This window comes from Podarcis muralis, chromosome 2 (assembly GCF_964188315.1).
Source record: "Podarcis muralis chromosome 2, rPodMur119.hap1.1, whole genome shotgun sequence".
Lineage (NCBI taxonomy): Eukaryota > Metazoa > Chordata > Lepidosauria > Squamata > Lacertidae > Podarcis > Podarcis muralis.
In genome coordinates, this window is record NC_135656.1 from 4835239 (window position 1) to 4861783 (window position 26545).

At 50.6% G+C, this 26545-nt stretch overlaps 2 protein-coding genes across 3 annotated transcripts in view; one reads left to right on the forward strand and one right to left on the reverse strand.

Moving 5' to 3' along the window:
• The window catches only part of KIF5A (kinesin family member 5A), a 55668-nt gene extending 45394 nt beyond the window's left edge, over nt 1-10274 (forward strand). The window contains exons 24-30 of one of the 2 annotated variants that reach the window (XM_028721309.2): nt 3721-3741; nt 5580-5796; nt 6769-6922; nt 7636-7718; nt 8040-8067; nt 8265-8391; nt 9956-10274. In XM_028721309.2, the coding sequence (XP_028577142.2) occupies nt 3721-3741; nt 5580-5796; nt 6769-6922; nt 7636-7718; nt 8040-8067; nt 8265-8343 (582 nt within the window). In that variant the 3' untranslated portion in view covers nt 8344-8391; nt 9956-10274. The remainder of the gene's footprint in view (nt 1-3720; nt 3742-5579; nt 5797-6768; nt 6923-7635; nt 7719-8039; nt 8068-8264; nt 8392-9955) is intronic. The other variant, XM_028721310.2, reaches the window with a different exon arrangement.
• Nucleotides 10275-21507: 11233 nt separating this feature from the next.
• Nucleotides 21508-24080, reverse strand: LOC144327089 (uncharacterized). Its single transcript, XM_077925299.1, has 4 exons — nt 24058-24080; nt 23512-23672; nt 21774-21853; nt 21508-21625 (listed from the first exon to the last, which is right to left on the reverse strand). The coding sequence occupies exons 1-4, from the start codon at nt 24078-24080 to the stop codon at nt 21533-21535; spliced, it is 357 nt and encodes a 118-aa protein (XP_077781425.1). The 3' UTR covers nt 21508-21532.
• Nucleotides 24081-26545: the final 2465 nt, after the last annotated feature.

The window sequence follows — 26545 nt, forward strand, 5'->3', positions numbered from 1 at the left end:
ACGGGCCACATGACGAGGTCTGGCGGGCCGGATTTGGCCCGCGGGCCTTGTGTTTGACACCCGTGCTCTAGATGTTGTTGGACTCCCACCTTCTATCAGGTCCAGCCAGCATGACTTATGGTAAGGGATAATGGGAGTTATAGCCCATCAACATTTGGAGGGTCACAGATTCCCCATCCCTGACTTAGATCCTCTCCCCCTTCCACCATACCAGAGCCACTCCTGCCAACGTGGCTCTGGTATGGTGCCAGATTTAGATCCTGGGCAGCTCCTAAATAGGCACAGACTTCCAGTTTGTGCTGAGCTATCTGCACTTTTGTTTTGCCCACCTGCAACATTCTGCCCATCTTACTGTGCCACTGCCAAGAAATGCTTGCCAAGCAGCCCCCCTGCAGTGGTGGTGTTTGGGCTGAGAGTGGCGTTTGGGTCTAAGTGGGAAGGCTCTATGTTGTTTATGTATCTTTCTTCTGACTGTGTGAATGGGGTGCTGATGTCGGCAGGAGTGACCTGTCCCATTTTGCAACCTGAGGTGAAGCAGGAATGTGCCACCTCCTGCCCTACTGCCATGCCGCAAGATTGCTAGACATCTCCGAAGTAAAGCCCACCCTCTGGCTGATTGACACTCCAGGCTAGCCAGTGGTTCGAAGAGAACGAGGGAAATGTTTTCTGGAGCAGCAGCTTCAGCCAAAGAGTGACAATGGCAACAACTCATTCAAAGCCAAGTCTTTGCTCTGCCTTCTCAGTAAGCGGCTTACCCAGGAAATGAGCTCTTCTAAAAGAAAGCAGGCAGCTACCCCTCCCTCCCCCCCCCATTTCTCTCTCACTCACACTGGTTTTCTTTTGCTTCAAACATAGTTAGAGAGCTCATCTCAGCTAAAAGAAAAGAACTCACCCAGAAACTCACAGATGGCACCTAACACCACAGAAACTAGCGCTGATATGCCCAGGAGCCTCACCAAAATGCTGGAGAGGCTGCACCTCCATAGGCACATACCTTCACATGTGGTGGGAATGCCCCATTATCCAACCCTTTGAGGCAGCAGTCCTGCAATCAATGTGCAAAATAACTAAACAGGTATTAGAAGTCACCCCAGAACTGGCCCTATTGAACATTTTCCAATATAATAATGCCCACTCACATTATAAAGAGCTTATAACCCACCTACTCTCAGTAGCCAGAAGCACCATAGCCGGGCACTGGAGAGACCTGTCGGGAGTGAACATGGACCAATAGTATCAAATAGTATGGGAAACACCCTTACTAGAAAAGCTAACCAATAAACTGAAACTGAAACAAATACGGACAAATAGAAGAAGATGCCTTCACCCCAGTTCGGTTCCCCTTCATCATATACACAGCCCAACAAGACAACAACAAGAATACGCTGACAGCATATGAATCAATATGGCAAACCTGATCCAAAAATCCATCCCCTCACACACATATAAACAAATCTCACTACAGCCAACCAAAGACAACCAACCAAATCCTAGGCCAGTCCCAACTTCTCTCACCACCAAGGAAATACAAGAAGCTAATAGTAAGAGAATCCACACAAGTGACGCTGACACAAAACCCGACACATACACTAAGTAGAAGAATAGAAGCATTACCACCCCACCCCACCCTTCTCCCTTTCCCCCTCTCTTCTTACCAACCTTACACTGTATGCAACACTAATATCCCATAACAAATGAAACTGATCTATAAGAAACACAGCTTGAAAAAATAGACAATGCACGTATTTTTGTAAACTAAGAAATCTTTAATAATTTTTTTAAAAAACAACAACAACCCATAGAGAGCTTTCTCTCTAATCTAAACTTGCTGAGGTAGCCAGTGGCAGAGAAACCCTCAAAGGAAGCAGGAGGCTGTCCACCTGCCCCCCCCCCCCGGCCAACTCTCTCTCTCCAGATTCCTCCTACCTGTCCCTTATTTTGCCCACCCAAAGGTGGCAACTCTATTTAGAAAAGTGAAGTATGTGTGCATGTGCTTGCTCTCTCTCTTGACTGTATATGTAAAGTGCGGGGACAAGGGTAGGGAAGTGATCAGAGAGAGTGCTATCAATGTCACACATGAAAAAATCCAATTATGCTCACTGGCCTAAAAGGTGGGAAACCTCTGGCGTAATAGTCCTGCAGCCAGAGAGACAGCACTTGAGCAGCTTAGTAGGGGAAAGGTAGAATATACACTTTGCCTGCAGAAAGACCCATGTTCTTCGATTCTCAGCAAGGCAGCTTTTTATATACCAGTGGGTGTGAGGGTAATAGGCTTAGAACATGTAACCTGGTTGCATGCATGTGTGTGATCAAGAAGGCATCTTTGGTTCTTTTTCACCTCTCATGGCTTCTTACATTTTATTCTGTTCCTTCTCCAAGGCTTCGGAGTAATAAACATGGGGTCAGGCCTACATGGTTGAGCGAGTCCAAATTCCATAGGTGGCCTGAAAGAGCTTGCCAACAGCAAGGGAAATAAGATTCACTGGTGGAAACTTGCAGTCTGAGGGGCACTGATGCCAGGGCAGACTGGTGCCAGGGCTGCCTAGGGGCAACACCAACCCAGTGCTGTTACAGATGTGAAAGGGGATTCTATGTCAAATCCACATGCCCCTCCCATCCACTTCCTCTCCCAAAATGTTGTTATCATCTACAATCACCTGTGTTTTTTGAGGGGGGCTGTAGAGGGGGACACAAGAATTGCTTCCAGACATCCTGTTTATTGAGCAGCCAACCTGATTTGTTTGCAGAGAGATACCTAAGTCAAAACTGGCTGCTTTTTGAGCATTCATTCTTATTTGTCTTCATTGATGTGATGCTGCTTCAAGAGTTACCCCACCCCTTTCCAATGCTTCCTCCCACCACTTTCCTTATTGCAAAAAGTCATTTTTTACGGGAAGTGAGTTTGTTGCACAGGAGTGCCAAATCCTCTGTAACTGCCCAACCTGAATTTGCCCATATGTGATTGAATCCCACCTGAAAGCAGTGGCAGTCTGGAAGCACCCCAGGGTTCCTCATTAGTCCCCTGGCTGCCATGTGATCAGTCATTAGTGATGACTAATGTGAGTCAGGCCATCTTATTCTCTTTCTCTATTACAAACAAGACTCCTGTGCAAACTGGAGGGGGTTTTGGCAGCTGGGCGGGAGGAGTAGGCAGGCTCCAGATCCCAAATGATGGAGCAAGGAGGAAGTGGATATTGATCATGAGGGCTTGACATGTGTTTAGAGGTGAATGGCTCTTTTACAGTTCTGCCCCCTTTGGAGACTTGTGTGCTAACCACTGGAATGGACTGGTTCAGTCCAAGGCTGGGTGGGAGTAGGAAAACAATGAACCTCAGAATGGATGCTGAACTGACATTTGCTGTATTCATTTCCTGCCTTGCTTCCCAGCCCAGACTTTCTCTGGATTGTTTGTGTGTCTAAGCTTTCACATCCTTCCATTATCCCTGCTGTTATCTCTTTCCCCCCATAGAATTCTCTGTACTTAGCAGATGTTGGGCTGGTGTGTCCTACCCAACAGTTCAGCCCCAAAAAGAGTTCCCTTGCTTGCAGCTCTAGGAAGGAAGGATGGGTACCGTCTTCAGTCAGCCATAGGCACACTCTGTTGCTGGGGTGTTTAACTTGTCCCTCTCTGAGTCTCCAGAGCAGGGTTTGGCTGGGGACTCTGTCAGGGTGCTCAGTCACTGTCTGTGTCCCCCTTTTCCCCTCGCTGCTGCACCCTAGTTGGATCGCTGGGTCTCCAAGGTACCGTATGGCCTCTCCCCCATGTTTATCTGCCTGCTGTGCTGGGCAGGAAATGTTTGCACTTGGTGACCAAATTGGGAGCACATGCATATGGGGGGGGGCAGTCAGGTGTCTGTTTCCTCCTCACCATTTCACTGCCATGGCAAGCCTATCCACGTTGACAACTGTGGCATCATCTGGTACTAGGCCTCTCACTGCTACCATGGCAACCCCAGTCACTGTGGCCTGCATGGCTGACACCATGGCCCCATTCTTGGCAATTTCATGTCTGTGACTTCTATGGCATCTGGCAGTTCTGCTGCCATGGCAACACTGACCAGTTTTTGCCTGTCCACCAGCAGCTGCTACAAGGGAAAGAAACAGTGAAATAAAAGTGAGTTGCTCCTCTCTAAATTCTCAACAGCGGCTCTCTCTCCTCTGCTTCAGGAATAGGTGGGGCTGTTGTAAAGATTGGAAATAGCTAGTTTTGGACTCTGGAGAAACTCACAGATCAAGGCCCTGTGGTTTTCTGGAAAGGCATGATTCAAAAGCCCCCAGCCCTCCCCCCACCCCCAATATCAATCTCTCAGATGTGGGAGTCAAATGTTATCACCTCAGATATTTTCTCCCTCTCCCTTGGAGGCTGTGCTACCCAGTGGCTCCCCTGCTATTTTTTTTAATATAATCATGCTGGTGGCTGCCCCCCCCCTGCGCTTATTCACCTCTTGCTGCCGTACTCTTGGACCTCCTTGCATGCTGCTCACCCACCTGCCTGTAGATTATAGAGTTTGTGTTTGATGGGAGAGCTAAAGGATTGCCTGGGCCTGGAGAAGGGAAGCGCTCACCTTCAGACCCTCAATTTGCACCTCATGGTATTCTCCTGTGCTGCAGCATGCTGCACGGCTTGGATCTGTGACACTTGGGCAAAGACTGGGACCCACTAGCTTAGAGAGAGCCAGGGGTGGATGCTACTTTGAATGGACGGGAGCTTGTCACCAGCATCCAGGCTGAATATAGGTTCTGATGAATACAGGTTCATATGTCTATGATCACAGATGGAGTACATTTGGCACTCCAGGTGTTGTTGAACTCTAGCTCCCACCTGCCCTAGCTAGAACCAATGGTCAAGAATTATAGAAGTTGGAGCCCAGCAATATATGGAAGGCTATAGATTCCCCAATGCTGCCTTTAATACAGCGGTGGGTAACCAGTCACTCTCCAGATGTTGTCAAACTCCAGTTCCCATCATCTCTGACCATTGGCCATGTTGTTGAGGGGGTGGTGGGAGCTGAAAGTCTAACAACATCTGGAGGGTGACACTGGTCAGCCACCTCTGCTTTAATAGATGTGCAACAGGAGGAATGTCCCCCCCCCATATTATCATAGCCCTGCTATGGTGGCAGAAACTACATTTACTAAAAATGCCCTTCTGTGCAACTATTTCACTGTCTGAGAGCTCTGCCATCTCTTCAGACTAGGAGGCCCAAGACTAGTTCCACAGTATGGTCACACAGATGTGGTGGATTCACTAGCTGGGTGTTCAGACACAGGACAAGAGTACGAATCCAGATGCTCAGAGGCCACAGATGCCTTCCCAGAGATGAGGGGGGTGTTTAGCATTCTTGCAGAACACATATGGTGTGAGAAGTGGGCATGTGAGGCTTCTGGGACAGGGTCCAAAACAGGGCGCAGGTGTTTTTCTGGAAATGGGAGGCAAATGTCTGGAGGACTAGCAGAGTAGAAATGCATTGGAGTGAGGGCAAGGGCCAGTGTTTTGGGTCTTCAGAGGCCCCTCGACCTCATCTTCTTTATCCATACTCCCTGTTTCTCTTCTCTCCCTGTGAACTCATGGGGCTCAGCTGGTTCGCGACAATGCAGATTTGCGTTGTGAGCTTCCTAAACTGGAGAAACGTCTTCGGGCTACGGCTGAGAGAGTTAAGGCCCTGGAGGGTGCACTGAAGGAGGCTAAGGAGGGGGCTATGAAAGACAAGCGTCGCTACCAGCAGGAGGTGGACCGCATCAAGGAGGCAGTGCGCTACAAGAACAGCATGAAGCGCAACCACTCTGCGCAGATTGGTAAGCAAGCAAGCAGCAAGCGGGGGGGGGGGGGTTGCATGTGGAAATTGCTGGTACTGTGGTAGCCTTATGTCTGCACATTCAGATGTTGCATCTCAATGTGTTCAGTGAGGATGGCTCTCTGATAAGAATTGATTATTTGATTTCTATTCTGCTTCATATATTTAAAATACTTCTAAGTGGTGTACAAAAAAGAAGCAGCAACAGACAACTTAAACATCTTACAAAAATATGCAGGTACATATAAAAATGTTACATTATTACAAAGTTAATAATATATAAAAATCAATATCAGTTCATTTCCATCTCAGCCTCTGGGTTCTCACCCAGGGGCCAAACAAGCTCAGCTCACCCACAAATGTCTCACAATGAGATGAGTTCCTGGAGACAGTGGAGATCACCCTACTCTTTGATTCTAGACTCGCTTTTTATGGGCAGGTCAAGATGGGAGGAGACGGAGGATAAGTTCTGTTGCACAAGTGCAAGTCCTTGTACGAATGGGACGCCTTGTTAGCTAGAACCCTGAAGTTCTTGTGGTAGCTTATGACACATTTAAAATACAATAAAATGGACAAGAGTTACTAGAGTGTGACATAGGTATTGACATTCCAGCTGAGTCTTCTGGTCTGTTAATGGCTGCCAAAGCAATCAGAAGCTGAGTACTTCACAGGGCAGCACGTCCTCATTGGGTTGCTCCAGATGTTTCTCATTGTGGCTCTGATGTCAGGAGGCACTGGAGGAGTAAAAGTGCTAGAGGCCTCCCCACCCTCTTCAGATGTTCCAGCTATGAAACTCTATAAAATACCATGTATGTTGATGCTGCTGTAGACATTGATAGCTGGTAGGAAGGAAGAAACTTGCACACTGGCTGTTCTAAGAGCCGTTGGCTAAGCTACGCGGGGGAGGAGAAGCTCAGAATGAATAAATGAATTAATATGTTGTGCTATGTCTGCTATCTGTGTCCCTTTGCAGCCAAGCCGGTGCGGCCAGGGCACTACCCAGCTTCATCCCCCACCAACGCCTATGGTGTCCGCAACCCTGAATGCATCAGCTACACCAACAGCCTCTTCCAGAACTATCAGAATGTCTACCTGCAGAATGCTGGCAGCACTGTGCCTGACAGCTAGTGAGTATCCTTCGCCTGTTCAGAAGAATGATGCGCAAACTATTTCTGGCTCCCGAAAATCCCACCCTCTGGCTTAAATCAAGGCCTACTTGATAGCCTTGCCTAGTCCTATTCCCAGGCCAACTTTTTTGAACCAAGAGGCAAGGCTTTTTGTCCCCTGGTTCATATTCTGTTTTCCACTTCACATCAGATCAGAAACTCTGGCTCACCAGTAAGCAGCTGCATACCAAGGATAAAAGAATTTTATTAGACTGAGCTGTTGCTGGAGATGATTTAAAAACCTCCGCTTGTACAGTTCAACCTACTTTTTTTAAAAAAAATATTTCTTAATAAATGTTCATGGAGATATGAACTATTGAAATAATTATTGCAGTCAGGGGTGTAAGATTCAGGAAGGAAAATTGTGAAATGGACTTTCTTGCTCCCACTGATGATTTTATGAGATGTGTACCCACCCCGTTTCCAGACTATATGCTATCTACAGGAATCCAGCAGTGACTCCCCCAATGGGCATATGGTCTCCTTCTATTCGCTAGTCAGATCTTGCAAGCACTCATAATCCATGCCTTTCCTCCCCAAGCCCATTAGGAAGCACTTTGCTTTGGAGGGCTCCAATCATTCCTTTCCCCCACCCCACCAGACCATAGGTGGAAAGAGTCCCAGACTTCCATTCAGCCCTCACAAATCACTTTCTCTGCTTTTCACCCGCCCAGCTTTACCAATGCCTCTTCCAGCAGTGGAAGCAGCTCCTCCAATGCCCCTCTGACCTCCTATCAGAAGCTCAATGTGGACAACGGTAAGAGGGCTGGGGCAGTGAGAGCTGCATGTACAGTCAAGAGGCAGGAGAGTGCCTTGGGGAGATGTCTACATGCACTTCTTTGAACTGCCTGTAGTTGCCTCTGATGGCTGCCTGGGATCTTTGTAGAGCTCACCAAACCAAGAGTAAACTCTCGTACAGCAGTACTGGGTATATTGTGGACAGCGTTTATCCTCTTGGGAGTGGGATTGACTTCCCTTTGAACACCTCAGGGTCCCTTCCAACTCTACAATTCTGTGATTCTAACTTTAATGCTGCCATTTTTATCCTTCTATGTTATTCACCTGGACCATTGCCCAGGAAATGCCACAGACATCAATGATAACAGGTGAGAAACTGCAGGGTGGAACTCTACTGAGGGAGGTTCCTTATAGATTGAATAAAATAGTTCCCTTGGTCATTCAGGGTGGCTGGATACCAAGGGTGGCTGGATCACTTTCTGTGTGTAGGCGTAGGGGGGGAAAGTTGAATAAGTGAGAGAGGGGATTGTCTGAGCTGCCATGCATTAAATTTCCCTTCCTGTAGAAGTGACCTGCCCTGTGGGGTTGAAGCTGATGAACAAGCCAAGCTCTTCCCGCTTCACCAGGAGACTGCAGCCAGCTAATAGCAGCAGCAGCACCAACTTCCCTATCGGGCCTCAACACACCATCAGGTACAGCCTCTCCCCTGTTCTCCACAGCGGCTCATCCCCTTTTCTGGGGCTCTTTTAAAACTGTGTCTTCTCAGGAATCTAACAAGCCTTCCTTTCAACTCTCTCCACCTATGCTGTTACTTTCTCTCAAGATTCACCAAGCTGCACAGGACCATAGATAGGAACACAAGTACTCTCTCATTGTGTACAACTTCAGAGCCCAAAGCCCCAACATAGTCCCTAAGAACTAGGAGACCGCTTCATTAAAAAGAAGCCTGGCACAAGTAGGACATCCTATACCTAAAGCATCCTTTAAAAAGGACTCCTAGAGATGGTACAGACCCCACTATTAACATTCCACAGCTTGCCCACCACCTGACATCCCACCCACCCACCCACCACACAAGCAGGAAGCCACAGGACTACCAGCAACAATGCAAGCGTTCAAATTTTCTCTTTAAATGTTGCATCAAAGGTAACATTACAGAGAATGTGTACATAGGAATATAAGGATATAGGAAGTTGCTTTTACCAAGGCAGACCAATGGTCCATCTAGCTCAGTATTGTCCATGCTAACTGGCTGGTTAGGGTTGTAGACAAAGGACATTCCCAGCCTTATTTGAAGGCATTTCCATCCCTACAGTTACTCCCTGAAAGACTGGGGAGAGAGATATATTTGCCCTCTCCTTTATTTTCTTGTTAAAAAGCTCTCTGCCTGAGACCCTGGAGAGCCACTGCGAGTCAGAGTAGTCAATACTCCATCTTGAAGAAGGTAGTGGTGCGTTCCTTCCTTACGAAGACCTCCCTGGACCCATAAGTCTTAAATCACCCAGTAGTGAATACCTCATTTTGAGCAAGTTGCTAGAAAGGATGGTGGCAGCACAGCTTCAGGCGTGCTTGGAAGAAATTAAGTATGCATCCCAGTATGGCTTCAGGGCTGGTTATGGCACTGAAACTGCTTTGGTCACCCTGGTTGATGACATTTGTCAGGAGAGAGATGTGGGGAGTACAGCCCTACTCATTCTCTGTGATCTCTTAGTGCTTTTGATACTGGTGACCATGGTATCCTTCTGGAGTGGCTCAGGGAGGTGGTGTTGCAGACGCTGTACTTCAGTGGTTCCACTCTTACTTCCAGGGGCATTTCTAGATGGTAGGTATGGGGGGCACCTTTCAGTGCCATGGGAGCTGTCTTTTGGTGTCCAGTAAAGTTCCATCTTGTTCCCCATACGCTTTAACATCTATGTGAAGCTGCTGGTCCGTCATTAGGAGATTTGGAGTGATGTGTTACCAATATGTGGACCCAGTCTAGTTGTGATTGCAATTTGATTTGAACTGTTGCTAATACTGTATTTTTTATGACTGTAACCCACCCAGGGACCTTCTAGTGGTGGTGGGACTAGTAGTAGCAGTAATAATAATAATAATAATAATAATAATAATAATAATAATAATAGGTGGAACCAGTACCTTGGTGCAAGGCACCTTCCTCTTTTCCTATATGTGCGGCTGGAGTGCAGGAGCCTGGGGTCTCGAGGCCATCCCTACTTACTCTTTCCTCTCCCTTCTTTTTTTCTTCTCTTTTAGTTTCTAAATGGGACGGAAGCCTCAACTCTGCATGCTGCAGCCTGGCTTTCCATGACCTCTGCTGCAAATGGGCCCTGTTTGTGTGTCCTGCTCTCTCCATGTCCTGTATATTTATCCAGCTGCTGCTTCACTCCCACTGTTTCTCTGTTCTACTCACTTAACTAGACAATGATATATTTGCTTCTTTCATCGGGCCCCCTGCTCCTTAGTCCAGGAGCCTGGTGCCCCTTCTTCTTCCCTGCCTCAGTTGCCTTAAGGGACTGGCTGCCACTGAAGAACCCAGACATAGAAGCACCCTGCTGTAGGAACAAGTTTCTGCCTAAGGGGGGGGATCAATAAGGCACCCCCCTCAAAACTTACTGATCCTAGCCTAGCAATGCTGGGCCCTGGTGTCAACTAGGCCTTGCCATGCCCTAGGAGAATTGATACTCTCCAGGTTCATAGCTAGATGGGCTGAAATCACCATTTGTAGTGTTAGCTGACTCTGCTAAAGAAGGCCTGGAGCTTCAACACCCAGCTGTTAGTCCTACTGGATGTTCCCCAAAGGGGATAAAACTTGGGCAAGTACCTTTAGCTTTTTTGGAGCCCACTATGGTGCTTGAGCCTCGACCTTCCAAGGATTTGATTTCCAGTTTCCCCTGCATATACCTACAGACTGAGGGTCGTTGTGGCACTTTAGGGATGGCTAGGAAATGGTTTTCTGCAAAACAGAGCTGCTTACTTGTTGCTTTCAAAGCTCTGCTGGCCATCTCCTTCAGTAGGTACTATACAGATGCTGCCTATTCTTTGTGAATGAGCTGATCCCTTGTTAATGAGGAAGGGTGATCAGCTGATGTTTTACCATTGGGAGCAAAGGAGGGAGCACATCATGGGGACTGTACGGTGGAGGAGGAGATGGGCAGCCCCTGCTTAAGCCTGCAACTGGGCATGAGGAACACAGGGGCTCCATTCCGTTCTATAAAGGGGAGACAAAGTTGTTTGGGGGGAGCGGGGGAAGAATACAGTTTCCAGAGCAGACAGACTGGATGTGGTTGTCAGTTCTGTAACATGTCCCAACCAACCAGAAACACTGCACATCCAAGTATCAGGCTAGGGGTCTAATGATTCTTCAAAGTGGAACAAAAACGAGGCTGCTATCAACACATTTTTGGTTGCTCCTTTTTTGTGTCTCTTGATAGCTGGGTCAGTGGCCTTTAGTCTGTTATTTCTATTTATGTCCCTAAGGGGAACAGTGAGTCCACTGCACATCTTCAATTAATGTCACCACTTTTGAGTCACGCAGAGCAGACAGGGTTGGGGGAGCAGTGGGGAGATGGCAGCTCTTATGGGGGACTTACAGGTCTGTTTGCTGTCAAAATGCTTAATGGCAATAGCCTTGTTTTGGCGGCCTTGCTGGAGCTGCTAACACCCTGTAACTTTATTCCTGTCTGCTCAGATCACACCAAATGTTGCATGTCAGAAGTTTATTTAAAAAATAAATGAACAAATATGTTAAAAAATAACAATTTTGCATTCTGTCTCTTCTTGTACATAAGTTGAAGGAGTATAGCTGGACAGGATGAACTGCAAGAGGAACAAAAAGGTATCTAAGGTGTGTGAGACAAAAAATATCAACTGTGTAGGTAGTCTGGCTGCGGTCTTTTTCAAAGACTGAAGATATGTGATAGGTAAAATGCCATCTTTGGCTAGTCAGACTTAGGTTGCTATATGAGCTTCACAGAATTCTTCATGATACGTGATGGGCATAAACAAGTTTTGAGATATTCAAAGAATAAGATGGTGCTGCTTTTCCTCCTCAGAAGAAGGATGGGGAATTCCCAACATAGAATTATATTACATTGCCAACTAAGTGCTCCACACAATGTATACATCCTAGAACAGGTATAGGCAAAATTGGCCCTCCAGATGTTTTGGAACTACAACTCCCATGATCCCTAGCTAACCAGTGGTCAGGGATGATGGGAATTGTAGTCACAAAACATCTGGAGGGCCGAGTTTGCCTATGCCTGTCCAAGAAGACAAAATGAAACGATGGGTTCACTTGGAGACAGGCACAATCGAAAACACCCCCACCACATTTCTACAAAACAAACTAAAGAAAATCCCCACAACACTAAGCAGGTTCGCATGAAAAAGTAGGTAAACTGTCCCCAATCCCATCCCCACTAATCCCCCTGGCTCATCACCCACTATTCCATCAAGCCAAAGGCCTATACTACCTAAAACACCTACAAAAATAACATACCCATATCAACACAAGAAATACAAGACAAAATAGGGGACACTCAAATACCTTTGCTAACACACCACCAACTTGCACACTTTCTTAAACAATCCCACAGTAAAATCAGTAGTCATTAGGCCCTTGACCACCTTCAAAAGCTTTCTCCTGGCAGCAGAGGAATACAGCAGGGGTTTGGTATCCATATTATACAAAAAACCGCTTTGGAATCCTACAAACCCCCTCAATGCAATCCAAAAACAATGAGAGCATGACATAGGCCATGAAATGAACCCTATCCAATGGACTAGAATGTGGTCTACACCTCCCTTTAAAGCCATCTCAGCCAAAATAAAGGATATCACATTGAAACTTGCTCACAGATGGTACCTAACGCCATAGAAACTGGTGCTGATACACCCAGGAACCTCCCCAAAATGGTGGAGAGACTGCACCTCTACAGGTCCATACCTACACATATGGTGGGAATGCCCCATAATCCGACCCTTTGGGGCAGCAGTCCTACAATAAATGTGCAAAATAATTAAACAGGTATTAGAAGTCACCCCAGAACTGGCCCTATTGAACATTTTCCAATATGATGCCCACTCACATTATAAAGAGCTTATAACCCACCTACTCTCAGCAGCCAGAAGCACCATAGCCAGACACTGGAGAGACCTGTCAGGAGTGAACATGGATCACTGGCACTAAATCATATGGGAAACACCCTTACTAGAAAAGTTAACCAGCAGGCTGCAACTGACACGGAGACAATTAAAAGAGCATGCCTTCACCCCAGTATGGTTCCTCTTCATCATATACACAGCCCAACAAGACAACAAGAATCCGCTGACAGCATATGAATTAATATGTGTCAGGGGCTCAGGAGCAGAGGCACAGGAGAGGGAGGAAATAGAGACCGAGGGGGAGGAATCTGAAGGAAATGTTAGCGATGACAGCCGTCCGAGGTCTCTGAGTCTCTCCAGCGACTCGGAGGATTCACAGAAAGGGGCTCCCATGGTCAGAGCAAGGGGGGTGCCTAGGGGGACACCCCAGGAAGAAGGGGCAAGAGGGGACTCAGAGAGCAGCAGTTGGAAATCAGGACCAGCTTCTCCACCAGAGCGCAGTAGGGGGGAGGAGTCCCAGGCATCGGGATCAGGCGGCGCACCGCCAGCGGGAGGACATGAGTCAGGATTGGCCACACCTCCATCGGAGAGCGAGGAAACGGTCAAAAGGAAGGTCGGAGACTGGGCGCGCGCGCCAAGTTCAAATGTACAAGAGGGCGGCACAGTGGGCAGCCCGGATAGGGAGCCAGGTCCTAAAGCCCGCCGAAAGGAGGGAGGAGACTCAGGGGGGTCAGCATCAGCGTCAGAAGAGTCCAGGACGGAAGGGACCCCGGGGGGTAGAAGGACCCAGAGGAGGAAGGAGAGACGGAAGAGGTGGAGTAAGGTTAGAGTCTTAAACTGGTGTACAGGGGGCGGAGACTCAGATGGAGCTTCGCCGGTCTAGCCTCTAAGACGTAGAGCTGGGGCGCTCCGGTTTGGAAATGGAAACTGTACTTCAATAAAGACTTTTGTACATTACTGCCGGCTAGCGTTGGTCCTCTGTGAGCTGGGACCTGGAGCCAGCTCTGAAAGTAAGCTCCATCTCCTTTTGCACCAAAAACCTCGCAGCGTGAGGTTACGCAGCGAGGGGCGAAGATTGGTGCTTCGCGAGCTCACAAAAGTCAGGCAAGATGACTACAGAACAGCAGATAGCAGCTCTGCAAAATGCAGTGACACAACTCAACGCGGAGGTAATCGCATCCAGGAAGAGGGAAGACGAAGCGGCTGCCGCCTGCAGGGATCTCCAAGCCAGGTTGGAAGTGCTTACTAAGCAGGGGCAACCGGGACCCAAATCAGAGGGGATTGGGCTGGGGAAGAGAGGAGGCAGCCTTGTATCTCATTTCGATGGGAATTTACAGCAGTACCCCAACTTCCGAGCAGACGTGCTGTTTGCGCTGCAACTGCTGGATAAAGACTTTAGAGATGAGCAAGAGAAGGTGGGGTTTATCTTCTCTCATTTGCATGGAGACGCTAAAGCGTGGCTGCGTAATCTGTGGAGAGATAAGGATCCGGCGCTCCAAAGTGCGGATGCATTCATTAAAGCGATGGATTCGTGTTTTTTATCTAATATAGACATTGATATCGCCAGAAAAGACATACATGGGTTGAAACAAGGAAGAGCCACTGTAAGGCAGTATCATTCTCGCTTTTTTGCATTGGTCAACGCGCTGGGTTGGGAAAAACATTCTGCTCCAGTCAGAGACCTTTTTTGGGAAGGCTTGAATGCAAATGTTAAAGATGAAATTGCAAGGGGGGAGAGACCAAAGAGCACTCAGGAAGTTGTCCAGCGGGCGCTGACAATTGGGGTGCGTCTGGAAGAACGTCCATGGAGCAAAGATGAAGGGCGTTGGGGACGCACGCCAGCGAGAGCACCTCCCCTCTTTCCCAGGGATGCAGCGCGTGCGCAGTCCACACCTCCGCAGGGAGGGGGAGAGGAACCGATGGAGATTGGAGGCGCCAGGGCTCAGTCAGCAACCAGAGCCCTAACACCGGGAGCAGTCAAAGCGAAGCAGCCTAGAGGGAACAGGAAGTGTTACATCTGCGACAATCTGCAGCACATGGCGAAAGAGTGTCCCCAGAGGCTCCACAGACACACTGCAGCCTCCGCAACAGTAACGGAAGCAACTCAGCAGAGAGAACCACAGCAGGGAAACGACAGAGTCTGGCTGGAAACAGAGGCACTGGGGCCCAGCCAGACGAGTCAGTGAAGCAGTCCCCAGAAATTTTGCAGCCCACAGACCCCCTCCCGCCCAAACCAGTGGTGCAACTCACCGCATCGCTCCAGCTACCCAATGGACTAACTATGGAAGTGCCTATTACTATTGACTCTGGCAGTAACGCAGACTTTATAGGACTGGAGTTCATTCAACAACACAACATAGCGCTACTGCCAGCCACGCTGCCCCTGAAGGTTGTCACGGTGGATGGCAGGGAGTTGCTAGGGGGGCAGGTGGTGCAGCAAACGCCGCCGATGGTGATGCAAATTGGGAATCACCGGGAAGTCATCAGCTTCAATGTCACCCAATTGTCGGACACGCCTGTAGTATTGGGCATGAGTTGGCTGTACAGGCACAGTCCAGCATTGGCTTGGTACCAACGCCAACTGACTTTCGGCTCCTCCTACTGTGCGGAACATTGCATTATACCTAGCCCTGAAGGGGAAGAGGATGACCCGCAGTTACAATTGGGCACGCTGCAAGCAGTGCCACTCAAGTACGCGGAGTTTTTGGAGGTTTTCTGCGAGAAGGAAGCGGACAAGCTACCTCCCCACAGGTCCTATGACTGCAAGATTGACCTCCTGCCGGGGGCGACGCTGCCGACCGGGAAACTGTATTCCATGTCTGAAGATGAACTGCAGGAACTCAGGGAGTTCATAGATCACAATTTAAAGCGCGGTTTCATCCGGGAGTCAAAAGCAGTGGGGGGCAGTCCCGTATTCTTTGTGAAGAAAAAGGACACGCCCCAAAAAAAGGCTGGTGGTGGACTATAGAATTTTGAACTCGAAGACCAGGCCCTCAGCCTTCCCCATGCCCAGGATAGACGACCTGCTCGCGACTGTGAGGAAAGGACGCGTTTTCACCAAGTACAACCTGATTCGCATACGGGAGAGCGACGAGTGGAAAACGGCCATGTTCACGCCACTGGGCACCTATGAATACAGAGTTATGCCCTTCGGATTACAAAATGGCTCCCACTGCTTTCAAGCCTTCATGCATCACGTGTTGGCGGGACTCCTCTACAAGAAGTGCGTCTGCTTCCTGGACGACATCCTGATATTTTCAGCATCGCGAGAGGCTCATTAGAGGGATGTCAGGGAAGTTCTGCAGAGACTGCAGGAGCACAGACTGTACGCCAAGCTGGAGAAGTGCCAGTTCGACATGACGGAGGTGGATTTCCTGGGCTACAAATTGTCGGACAAGGGGCTCGCCATGGACAGCGCCAAGGTTCGCTCAGTATTGGACTGGAAGAGCCCACGCAATCGGAAGGAAGTCCAGCGGTTTGTCGGCTTTGCCAACTTTTACCGCAAGTTCATCAAGGGGTTCGCTATGCAGACGGCGGCCATCACTGACACGCTCAGCTCCAAGAAGAAGAAATTCATCTGGACGGAGCAAGCGGAGCAGTCCTTTCAGAAACTCAAGCGTCTCTTCGCGTCCGAAGAGCAGCTACTGCATGTGAATCCCAGCAGACCGATGAGGGTGGAGACAGACGCCTCAGACAGGGCCGTGGGAGCTGTCCTGTTGCAGCAAGACCCGCATGGGGACTGGAGACCGTGCGCCTTCTACTCCAGGAAGCTCAGCAAGTCAGAGCAGAACTACACCATCTGGGACAGGGAGTTGCTAGCTATTCATGCAGCGTTCAAGGCATGGCGGCACTTCCTTATCGGAGCCAAACACACAGTGCAGGTCCGCACGGTCCACAAGAACCTGGAGTACTGGCGCACGGCAAGGTTCCTGAACCAGAGGCACATACGATGGGCGGAATTCTTCGCGGACTTCGACTTCAGGATAGAGTACATCCCAGGCGACAACAACGTCATGGCGGATGCACTGTCCAGGAAGCCGCAATACCTCGAGGAGGCGGCACCGTCGGCGGCCAAGCACATTTTCGCACCGGAAGCGTGGGCGTGCGCTTCGGCAACCGTGGACCTGGAAGCCGTACGTCGCGCGCTGCAGGAGGACCCCTTCAAACAAGCCAAGATGGAGGAGGTGCACAGGGGCAAGGCGAAGGACGACGAGTTCCAGATACGCGACGGATTACTCATCCGCAAGGGGGCACTCTACGTACCGGGAGACGACCTCCGCGCAAGGGTACTGCAGCAGTTACATGACGCTCCCACCGCCGGGCACTTTGGCAAAGAGAAGACTGTAGAATTAGTAGCCAGAGATTTTTGGTGGCCCAAGATGCGGGGGGAAGTCGCGGATTACGTCTCGAGGTGCGACACCTGCCAGAGGGCCAAGTCAGTGCACAAACTTTGTCACGGATCTGCCCAGCTCGAGGGGCAAGACAGCAGTGCTAGTGGTGGTGGACATGTTCACCAAAATGGCCCACTTCATTCCGTGCGCGAAGGTGGCCACGGCCGAACAGACCGCCAAACTGTTCATAGACCACGTGTTCAGGGTTCACGGTCTACCACGGTCTATCCTGTCCGACCGGGGGCGACAGTTCATCTCGAACTTCTGGCAGAAGCTGATGGGCTTCCTGAACGTCAAGATCAACCTAGCGTCGGCGAGACACCCGCAGACCAACGGACAAGCGGAGCGGGTCAACGCCATCATGCAGCAGTACCTGAGATGCTACGCAAATCAGCAGCCCGCAACATGGGTGGACTACCTGCCGCTCGCCGAGTTCGCCTACAACAACACGAAGCACGTGTCCACGGGAGTGACACCGTTCTTCGCCAACAACGGGAGGCATCCCAGAACTTTCCCGGGATTAGAGAGAGTGGGGGAGGGGGAGCCACGGGCAGCGGAAGCCTTAGCATCAGAGTTGCAGGAGGTCCACGAACAGCTTCGGAGGCAGTTAGAACTAGCAAAGCACGCATACAAACTGCAGGCTGACAGACACAGAAGGGTTGGGGAAGACATACAGGTGGGAGACTGGGTTTGGTTAGCAGCTCAGGCAGTGCCGGCCAGATCGTTAGCCAAGAAGAAGCTCGGACATAAGCAGCTAGGGCCTTACCAAGTCGAGGCACAGGTCAATCCAGTGGCCTTCCGGTTGACACTTCCGGAGGGATCCAGAATGCACCTGGTGTTCCATAGATCAGTGCTCACGCCCTATAAAGCACCTCACAGATTTCAGGAGCCAGGCACGGCACCAGACCCGCTCAGGGAAAAGCCCACAAAGAGGGGGTCGCCAAGGGGGGAACCCATCAACGAAGTCACGGAGATTTTAGACTCGAGATGGGGGGAAGAGGGAGTAGAATATCTCCTCGCCAGAGAAGGTACCCCGGCCAGCGCCAACAGTTGGGTGCCGGATTATGCCTTGGAGGAACCTTTGCTCAAAGAAGAATTTCATGCCCTCTTCCCACACAGGCCCATGCCAGCCGAGTATTTCGACGACTGGCTTTTCACACCCACACTTTCAGCCAGCACGTTCCAGGGGTTCGCCTCGGACGAGGAACCGGCACCAGACACACGCTCTCCGGAGGGATCACCCTCGGGGTCGGCCTCAGACCGCTCTTATTGGTGGGACGATCAACCAGAGGAGCAGTGGCGCAGGAAGTGGCTGGGGGGTCCTTGGCAGGCAACACCCTCAGATGAGAACGGGGGAGAGACGGACATGGACGTGTTGGGGGAGGACGTTGGGTTCGAGCACGGAGGCAGAGAGATGGAGGCAGAGGAGATCGACGTCGGCGAGAGCACGGAGGACGAGCCGGACTTATCCGGCTGGATGTACGACAAGGGGGACGAACTGTATCCGGCACTCACCCCCACAACGACGGAGCACCCAGTACCCACACCGGAAGGAGGGGAGGGGGGAGGGGGGGCTTCGAGGGGGGGATGGATGTCAGGGGCTCAGGAGCAGAGGCACAGGAGAGGGAGGAAATAGAGACCGAGGGGGAGGAATCTGAAGGAAATGTTAGCGATGACAGCCGTCCGAGGTCTCTGAGTCTCTCCAGCGACTCGGAGGATTCACAGAAAGGGGCTCCCATGGTCAGAGCAAGGGGGGTGCCTAGGGGGACACCCCAGGAAGAAGGGGCAAGAGGGGACTCAGAGAGCAGCAGTTGGAAATCAGGACCAGCTTCTCCACCAGAGCGCAGTAGGGGGGAGGAGTCCCAGGCATTGGGATCAGGCGGCGCACCGCCAGCGGGAGGACATGAGTCAGGATTGGCCACACCTCCATCGGAGAGCGAGGAAACGGTCAAAAGGAAGGTCGGAGACTGGGCGTGCGCGCCAAGTTCAAATGTACAAGAGGGCGGCACAGTGGGCAGCCCGGATAGGGAGCCAGGTCCTAAAGCCCGCCGAAAGGAGGGAGGAGACTCAGGGGGGTCAGCATCAGCGTCAGAAGAGTCCAGGACGGAAGGGACCCCGGGGGGTAGAAGGACCCAGAGGAGGAAGGAGAGACGGAAGAGGTGGAGTAAGGTTAGAGTCTTAAACTGGTGTACAGGGGGCGGAGACTCAGATGGAGCTTCGCCGGTCTAGCCTCTAAGACGTAGAGCTGGGGCGCTCCGGTTTGGAAATGGAAACTGTACTTCAATAAAGACTTTTGTACATTACTGCCGGCTAGCGTTGGTCCTCTGTGAGCTGGGACCTGGAGCCAGCTCTGACAATATGGCAAACCTGATCCAAAAATCCACCCCCTCACACACTTCGAATGTAACTGATCTATTAAAAAAAAGACTCTATGACCTGAAAAAGAGACAACGCACGTACGTAACCAAAGAAAATGATTAATAAAAATTATTTTTAAGAAAAAAGAAAGGTAGTGCTGAATTCCCAAATGCAGATTGAAACAAATCTGCATTAGCAATACTCTTCTAGAAAATAGTAGTTGGGAGTGGGCAATTTGCACATTTAAGTTACAAATGATACAGTCCCAGGGTATGATCTGAGAGCACATGAGACCACTTTGTATGTTGAAGCTAAGCAGGTCTGGGTCTGGTCAAGACTTAGATGAGGTGACCTGGGAACTGCATGCATGCCACCTTCGGTTCATGGGAGAAAGGTGGGATATAAATGTAAGGAAATAAAATAAAATGGCTAAAGTCATTTACATTGTTGATAACGGACATCTTACAGAATGTCCCATATTTGCAAAAAAAGAATTATGATTCCAAAAGTGGACACGTGGGTGTGTCTTGGCAGAAGAGGTTTTTTCTTCCACTTACCCACTGTCTTCTTTTTGCTGATGCACAGCTGCAGACGCCCCTCCTGGATTAGCTGGTGCTCCATAAGGCCAAGGTTTTGCACAGCAGGGGCAGAAAAAAGGCAGCAATTCACAGAGGGGAAGAGCAGGACAAGGCCAGGGATTGGAGGGGAGGGCGAAGGGGAGGCCCTACCTGGAACTACCTGGCCAGTGGCTGGCTGCTCTTGCGCAGAGATCGGTCGTCCAGGCGCTGTTGGTAGACTTGCGGCTGCCAGTGGTTCTCTGCCTGCCGCAGCTTCTCCTGGATGTCTTCCAGGATCTCCTTGACCTCATCGCAGGCCAGGCAGGGATACTGGTGCTCATAGGTTGACTCTGAGCGAGGAAGGTGCAGAGAGAGAGAGTGGGACACAGAGGCTGCCTGCAAAGTTGGTTTTATTTAAAGTAACTCCCAGCACAAACTAGGAACAAGGCTGCATTTAAAAGCAAACAGGTCTGGAAGGCAGATGAGCAGCAGCAGCCCAGATGCACAAGGCAAATGGATCCTTGTTTGCTGGTAGGAAAAAAGTGGGCTGCTGAACAACCCCTATGCCCTACAGCCTCAGGGGGCACTAATGCAAGCAGATGGGGGTTGTATAAACACACACCATTGTGTGTGTCCCCCCCCCCCAATCACCCTCTTGGGTGCTGGCTTTCCCTAGTAAGGCAGGCTCAGTGCAGCTCACAATCTCCCAAAGATAGAAAGCATATCAAGATGGAATCATGGAGAGATGCAGCTCTCCTGGGACACCCTCCCCACCACACAAAGATATGGAGAAAGAGAGATATACCATTGGTGTGCTGGAGTATCTTATTCAGCAGCAGAGGGTAACTGGCCAGGCACTGCATCTCACAATCCAGGAAATCGGTCAGCCGGCGGTGGTGGCATTCCGGGCTGCTCTCAATTTCCAGGGAAAGGCAGAGAAGGAAGCAGACAGACAGCATGTTTCTGGACACCAGAGAAAGTCAGCCACCTCCAGGGCCACAAGCAGCAAAGCCAGTGGGGTGAGCCTTGCTGCTCAGCTCCTGCATGCTTAGGGAATTCTCTGTTGGGGCAGCTGGGTTGCTGCTGTCAGAACAGAAGGCTGCCCCATATTCCAAGGACACCAAACCCAGGGAAAGCCCCCAGAACCCCTGCAATCTCGCACCACCTGGAGACTGGGGTGGCATGGAGCTAGTTTACCCCCTAACCTACACCATCTGGCTGGTTCTCCTGCACGTTGCCATTTGCCCAGGGAGTGGGCAGCAGGGAGAAGAGGACAGGCCTCCTGCTCCTCCCCTCGCCTGGGAAAAGAGCCCCCCAGGGACAGTGCCCAGCCAGCAGCTGAGAAGGCCCCTACCGTGAGCTCAGCCTCCTCTTCTCACACAGCTTACCTGGATGACACGCCAGAACTGAGCATCTCTCTGCTACTTCATTTTAAGGGTCTCCAGGGCCCTGGCCTGCTGCAACCTGCACTTCAGGATGGCCCGTCGGAGCTCCTCACTTGCAGCCACACCAAACTGGGGGGAAGGAAGGAAGGAGGGGGGCAGGGGAGAGGAAACACGCCTGGTGAGAATCAGGAAATCAAGGGCCCAAGTCCACTGGAGACCCACAAGCAGGCCCCTCCCAGTTGCCACCAGCCTCTCCGCCCTGTTCTGGGATCCTTACCTGGGAAAGCAGCAGGTCCCTGATCTCCTCAGTGAGAGGCCCTTTCTCTTGCAGATCCTTCATTTTCCCCAAAAGAGAACCTAGGAGGAGAGGGAAGAAACATGGGAAGGGAGGTTGAGCAAGGCCATGGGAGTGGGGGAATAAAGAATAACCCCAGCAGGGACAGGAGGGGGATGGAGATGGTCTGCTCTTTTTTTAATACTACTTTCTCAGTGCTGGAGAGACCAGGAATCTCATTTATTTATGTCATTTACACCCCACCTTATCCTCCAAGGAGCTTAAGAGGGTGTCCATGGATTCCCTCCTCATTTAATCCTCACAACAACCCTGTGGGGTAGGTTAGGCTTAGAGGCAGCAACTGGCTGCCACCTCCATCCTCCTCTGCCCAAGGCAGTGGATGCCTCTGAACAATCCCCATTCGGGGGGGGGGGGCATTGTGCTTGCACTCCTGCCCTGCTGCTTGTGGGCCCCCCTGAAAACAGGCTGCAGGTTTAGCTGGGCCCCTTGGGCCTGATCTTGCGGCAGAGCTCTCTGGATGCTGTGCTTCGATTTTTGTCCCTCCTCCCTCTGATCCTGACCCACCCAGGAAGAAGCGGGGGCCTGGGAGGCCTGGGCCAGCCACAGAATGGGGACCAGTCTGGAGGGGAAACAGGCTTACTATGGATCTTAAGGAGTTCTCGTAGATTGGGGACAGCTCCTCCTGAGATTGGAGTTTATCCTGATACATCCACTGGTAAAACAGGACCACTAGAATTTATTTATTTTTAAATTTCTATACCGCTTTATATTTTTAATGAAAAACTCAAAGTGGTTTACAGCATATTAAATCAATCAATCAATAAAACAATAGCCGGGCGATGTTCCTCTTTTATAGGGCTGGGTGAGTGTGGGCCCAGCCCCCTGGGCCAGGTGGAAAGGGCATTGCGGGGAGCAATATGAATATGCAGTGAGTGCAGATGGGAGGCCTCTGTCATAAACAGCTCTCTGCAAAGAGGGCAGAAGGAGAAGAAGGTTAGGTAGAGGCCGAATCCCAGCCGGGTCTGGAAAAGAGGCAGCTAAAGCAGGTTGTTCTTTCCAAAAAGACTTGGGCTCTGCCTGACAAGGAGAGATGGATCCTGCTCTCCTCCTGAACTGGGAGCACAGAGTGGCCATTGGTGGGGTCCTCCTTGGCCCAAAGTGACCTCCACACTGTCCAGCAGGTGACTCTCCAGCACCTCAGGAAGGGGGTCTCTCCTTCCCAGGCCTTCCTGGAGATGCTACTGCACTTGGGGCTCATGCAGGCAAGGCAAGGGCTGCACCACTGAGCTGTGGCCATTTGCCAGCCTGGACACCAGGAAGCACCCAATAGCTCTGGTGGTTTTAGGGCGGCGTGACCGGTGTGGCCACGCTGAGTGTCGCACTGCAGGGGGTGCCGAAACAATGCTGTAGAACAGAGCACAAAAGGCGGCAGTGGGCTGGCGGAGGGGAGGAGTTGCACAGGGTGGCACTGGAGTTTGAGAGCCCCAAGGTCAACACTGCCATTCTGGGTTTTGTTTGGAGAAAAAGTCTCTCCTGGCCATTTTCGAGAACTCAAAAGTTCCAGGCTCCCCTTGGGAGGGAGAAGGACCCTCTTCCCAGCAGATCTCCCAGGCACTCTCTCCCTCCCTATGCTTTAAGAAAGTGAAGTTCCCCCTGGACTCCCTTGCCCAATATTTCTGAGGGAGACCTGAGGAAAGAGCCACAAAAAGACCCTCCTCACCATGAATGGCTTCTTGGTGGAGGGCCTCCCGTGCCGGAAGAGAAGAGGCAATCTCTTGGCCGACTGTCTCTCTCCATAGGCTTTCATTGCAGAATTCTTCTTCCAGCTGCGAAGGGAGGGAGGGGTCTGCCTTGGCTCTCAGGTCGAAAACTCTGGCTCTTCTGTGGAAGAAGGGAGAAGCAGGGGTCTCAAGTCTGTGCTATAGGTCTCCATCCCTTGTTCAGGGCCAAAATAAACCTCTGTCCAGTCATCCAGTGTTACGATGCTAAATTACCCTGATGTCTTCTACATCAAGCCTCCCCAAACCTGGTTCCCTCCAGATGTTGCTACTGGACTCCAACTGTTGCAATTCTGTTGCAATTTGGATGGTGACAAAAATGAAAACTCAGAAAATTCATCTGAAAACTCCTTGGGGTAATTGCTGGCTCATGTAACACACAGCATGGGGGTTAGAAAGGTCAAATAACCAAGGAACATCTCTAAAAACTAGGCATGTGGCAGGGGCACAAATCTTCAGGATGCCTCCCCTCTTTTCCATGACTTTACCTTCTATGCCACCAGCGGCACATTATGCAAAAGATCTTCAGAACCGAAAAGCCCAGAAAGTCAGTCGAACAGCTTTCAAGACAACAAAAGATGAATGGCTGCTTTATGGGCAGCTGACTGATCCAACCGGCTTTCAACTGACCCAGGGATCCTTTGAAACAACTCACCTGGCCTCCTAGGAAACCAAACATTCTGCAGGATTCCACAGCTGGTTGTGAGGTCAGAGCCTGAACAAGGACTGGAGCCAATGGGCTCCGGGCTCCAGGAACGTTCTAACTGCCATGCCCATGTCACCACTGGGCAACTTCAGGCAGCTGCCAAGCATCTGGCCCACCCCTGCATTTACCCCCAAGCAGAAGGCTCAGGAAGCTGGATCTAGGCTCCCCTTAAGAGTTTCCCCAAATTCTCCCAGCTTTGCATCCCTCTGGATAATCAAGAAAATAAGGCAGGCCATGGCTGTGGTCCAGTTTCTGGCCCCTCCTTAAAACTCACCTGTTTGCCCAGGTGTTGGCTGGCTAGTGGTTCATCATTCGGTCACGGTGTATTATAGGTTCCAGTGGGCTGTATCTTCTTTAAAAAAAAATTTTTTTGGGGGGGTGCTTCATTGTATTATGAAGCCACCTTTTCTGTCTGCCTAGGTCAGGGGTCAGCAAACTTTTTCAGCAGGGGGCCAGTCCACTGTCCCTCAGACCTTGTGAGGGGCCGGACTATATTTGGCGGGGGGGGCGGGAATGAACGAATTCCTATGCCCCACAAATAACCCAGAGATGCATTTTAAATAAAAGCACATATTCTACTCATGTAAAAACACCAGGCAAATAACCCAGGGATGCATTTTAAATAAAAGGACACATTCTACTCACGTAAAAACATGCTGATTCCTGGACCGTCTGCGGGCTGGATTTAGAAGGCGATTGGGCCGGATCTGGCCCCTGGGCCTTAGTTTGCCTACCCATGGCCGAGGTGCTCACCCACACTTGCCACCTCTAGGCTTTAAAATATGTTTGTGCACCTAGAGGCCTTTCTTGGTGCTTTATTGCATTATTACATGAAAACTCTACATCTTCTCCAAGGAACTCAAAGTGGTGCACAAGATGCAATTCGTCTCTCCAAATTATCCTCGCAGTAACCCTGTGAGGTAGGCTAGGCTGAGAGCCCAAAACCTGGTCCAAGGTCACCCAGGGAGCTTGATAGCCAAGAGGGGACTTGAACCCTGGACACCTGGGTCCTAGTCCGGTCTGGACACCGCAGTATATTAACAACTTGGATGGTTTTAAAGGAGGATCAGACAATGAAGGAGAAGGCAAACAGCGACTACTAGCCATGGTTGCAATACTTTGCCTTCACAACCACAATTAGTAACACTTTGGAACAGGGCCGACCCAATACATTTTGGCCGGGGAGGGGGGATTTTTCGTTCTGTCACTCTGGAAGTTGTCTTAAATCTTGTTAGTTCCTTTCCTCCCCCAACAACAGCTTCCTGGAAGCAACGCTGGCTTAGAAAATAGAGAGTGGAGGGACCTGCCCCCTGGCCTACCTCACAGGGTCGTTGTGAGGAAAACGTAATGAAACAATACCAGCCATCCAAAACCTACATTAAACCAGCTAATCTGAGACAGGGAGGGCAGGACTGTAATGCGTGGACTCGGAAGTAGGCTCCTGCCCAGCGCTTACGGAGCGTGCAGCCGTCTCCCTCAGTGGAGCCAACTGCCCACCTGCCCTGGCTCCACGCCGGGCTCCCCCTCAGGAAAGGGTGCAAAGGCTGGGTGGGCGGGCGCTGGTCCGGCCTTGCATGGGAAGCAAGGCGCAGCTCGTGGGCCCGCGAGGAGATATATCATGGGTAGGCAAACTAAGTCCCGGGGGCCAGATCCGGACCAATCGCCTTCTCAATCCACCCCACAGACGATCTGAAAATCAGTGTGTTTTTACATGAGTAGAATGTGTGCTTTTATTTAAAATGCATCTCTGGGTTATTTGTGGGGCATAGGAATTCGTTCATTTCCCCCCCTCCAAAATACAGTCCGGCCCCCCACAAGGTCTGAGGAACAGTGGACCGGCCCCCTGCTGAAAAAGTCTGCTGACCCCTGAGCTATATGATAGCCATCTTCCAATGTCTAAAGGGCTGCCACGTGGAGGGTGGAGCGTGCTTGTTTTCTCCTGTTCCGAAGGGCAAGACTCGAACCCATGGCTTCAAGTTACAAGAAAGGAAATTCCGACTAAATATCAGGAAAAACTTTCTGTCCCTAGGAGCTGTCCGGCAGCAGAATAGATTCCTCGGAAGGTGGTGGGCTCTCCTCCCTTGGAGGTTTTTCAGCAGAGGCTGGATGGCCATCTGCCCTGTATGGTCCAGTTGAGATTCTTGCATCTGTAATGAACTCTATCATTCTAAACAAAAAAATTCCTTCCAGTAGCACCTTAAAGACCAACTAAGTTAGTTCTTGGTATGAGCTTTCGTGTGCATGCATCGTGTATCTGAAGAAGTGTGCAT

Excerpts from the sequence above, each read along its gene's own strand:
- LOC144327089 (XM_077925299.1), bottom strand. The coding sequence starts at position 24,080 with ATGTGCCGCTGGTGGCATAGAAG. Across the intron at positions 23,673-24,057 it reads TGCCGCTGGTGGCATAGAAG|AAGAGCCAGAGTTTTCGACC; the intron begins GTAAAGTCATGG and ends CTTCTTCCACAG. Across the intron at positions 21,854-23,511 it reads CCACCAAGAAGCCATTCATG|GTTCTCTTTTGGGGAAAATG; the intron begins GTGAGGAGGGTC and ends CTCTCCTCCTAG.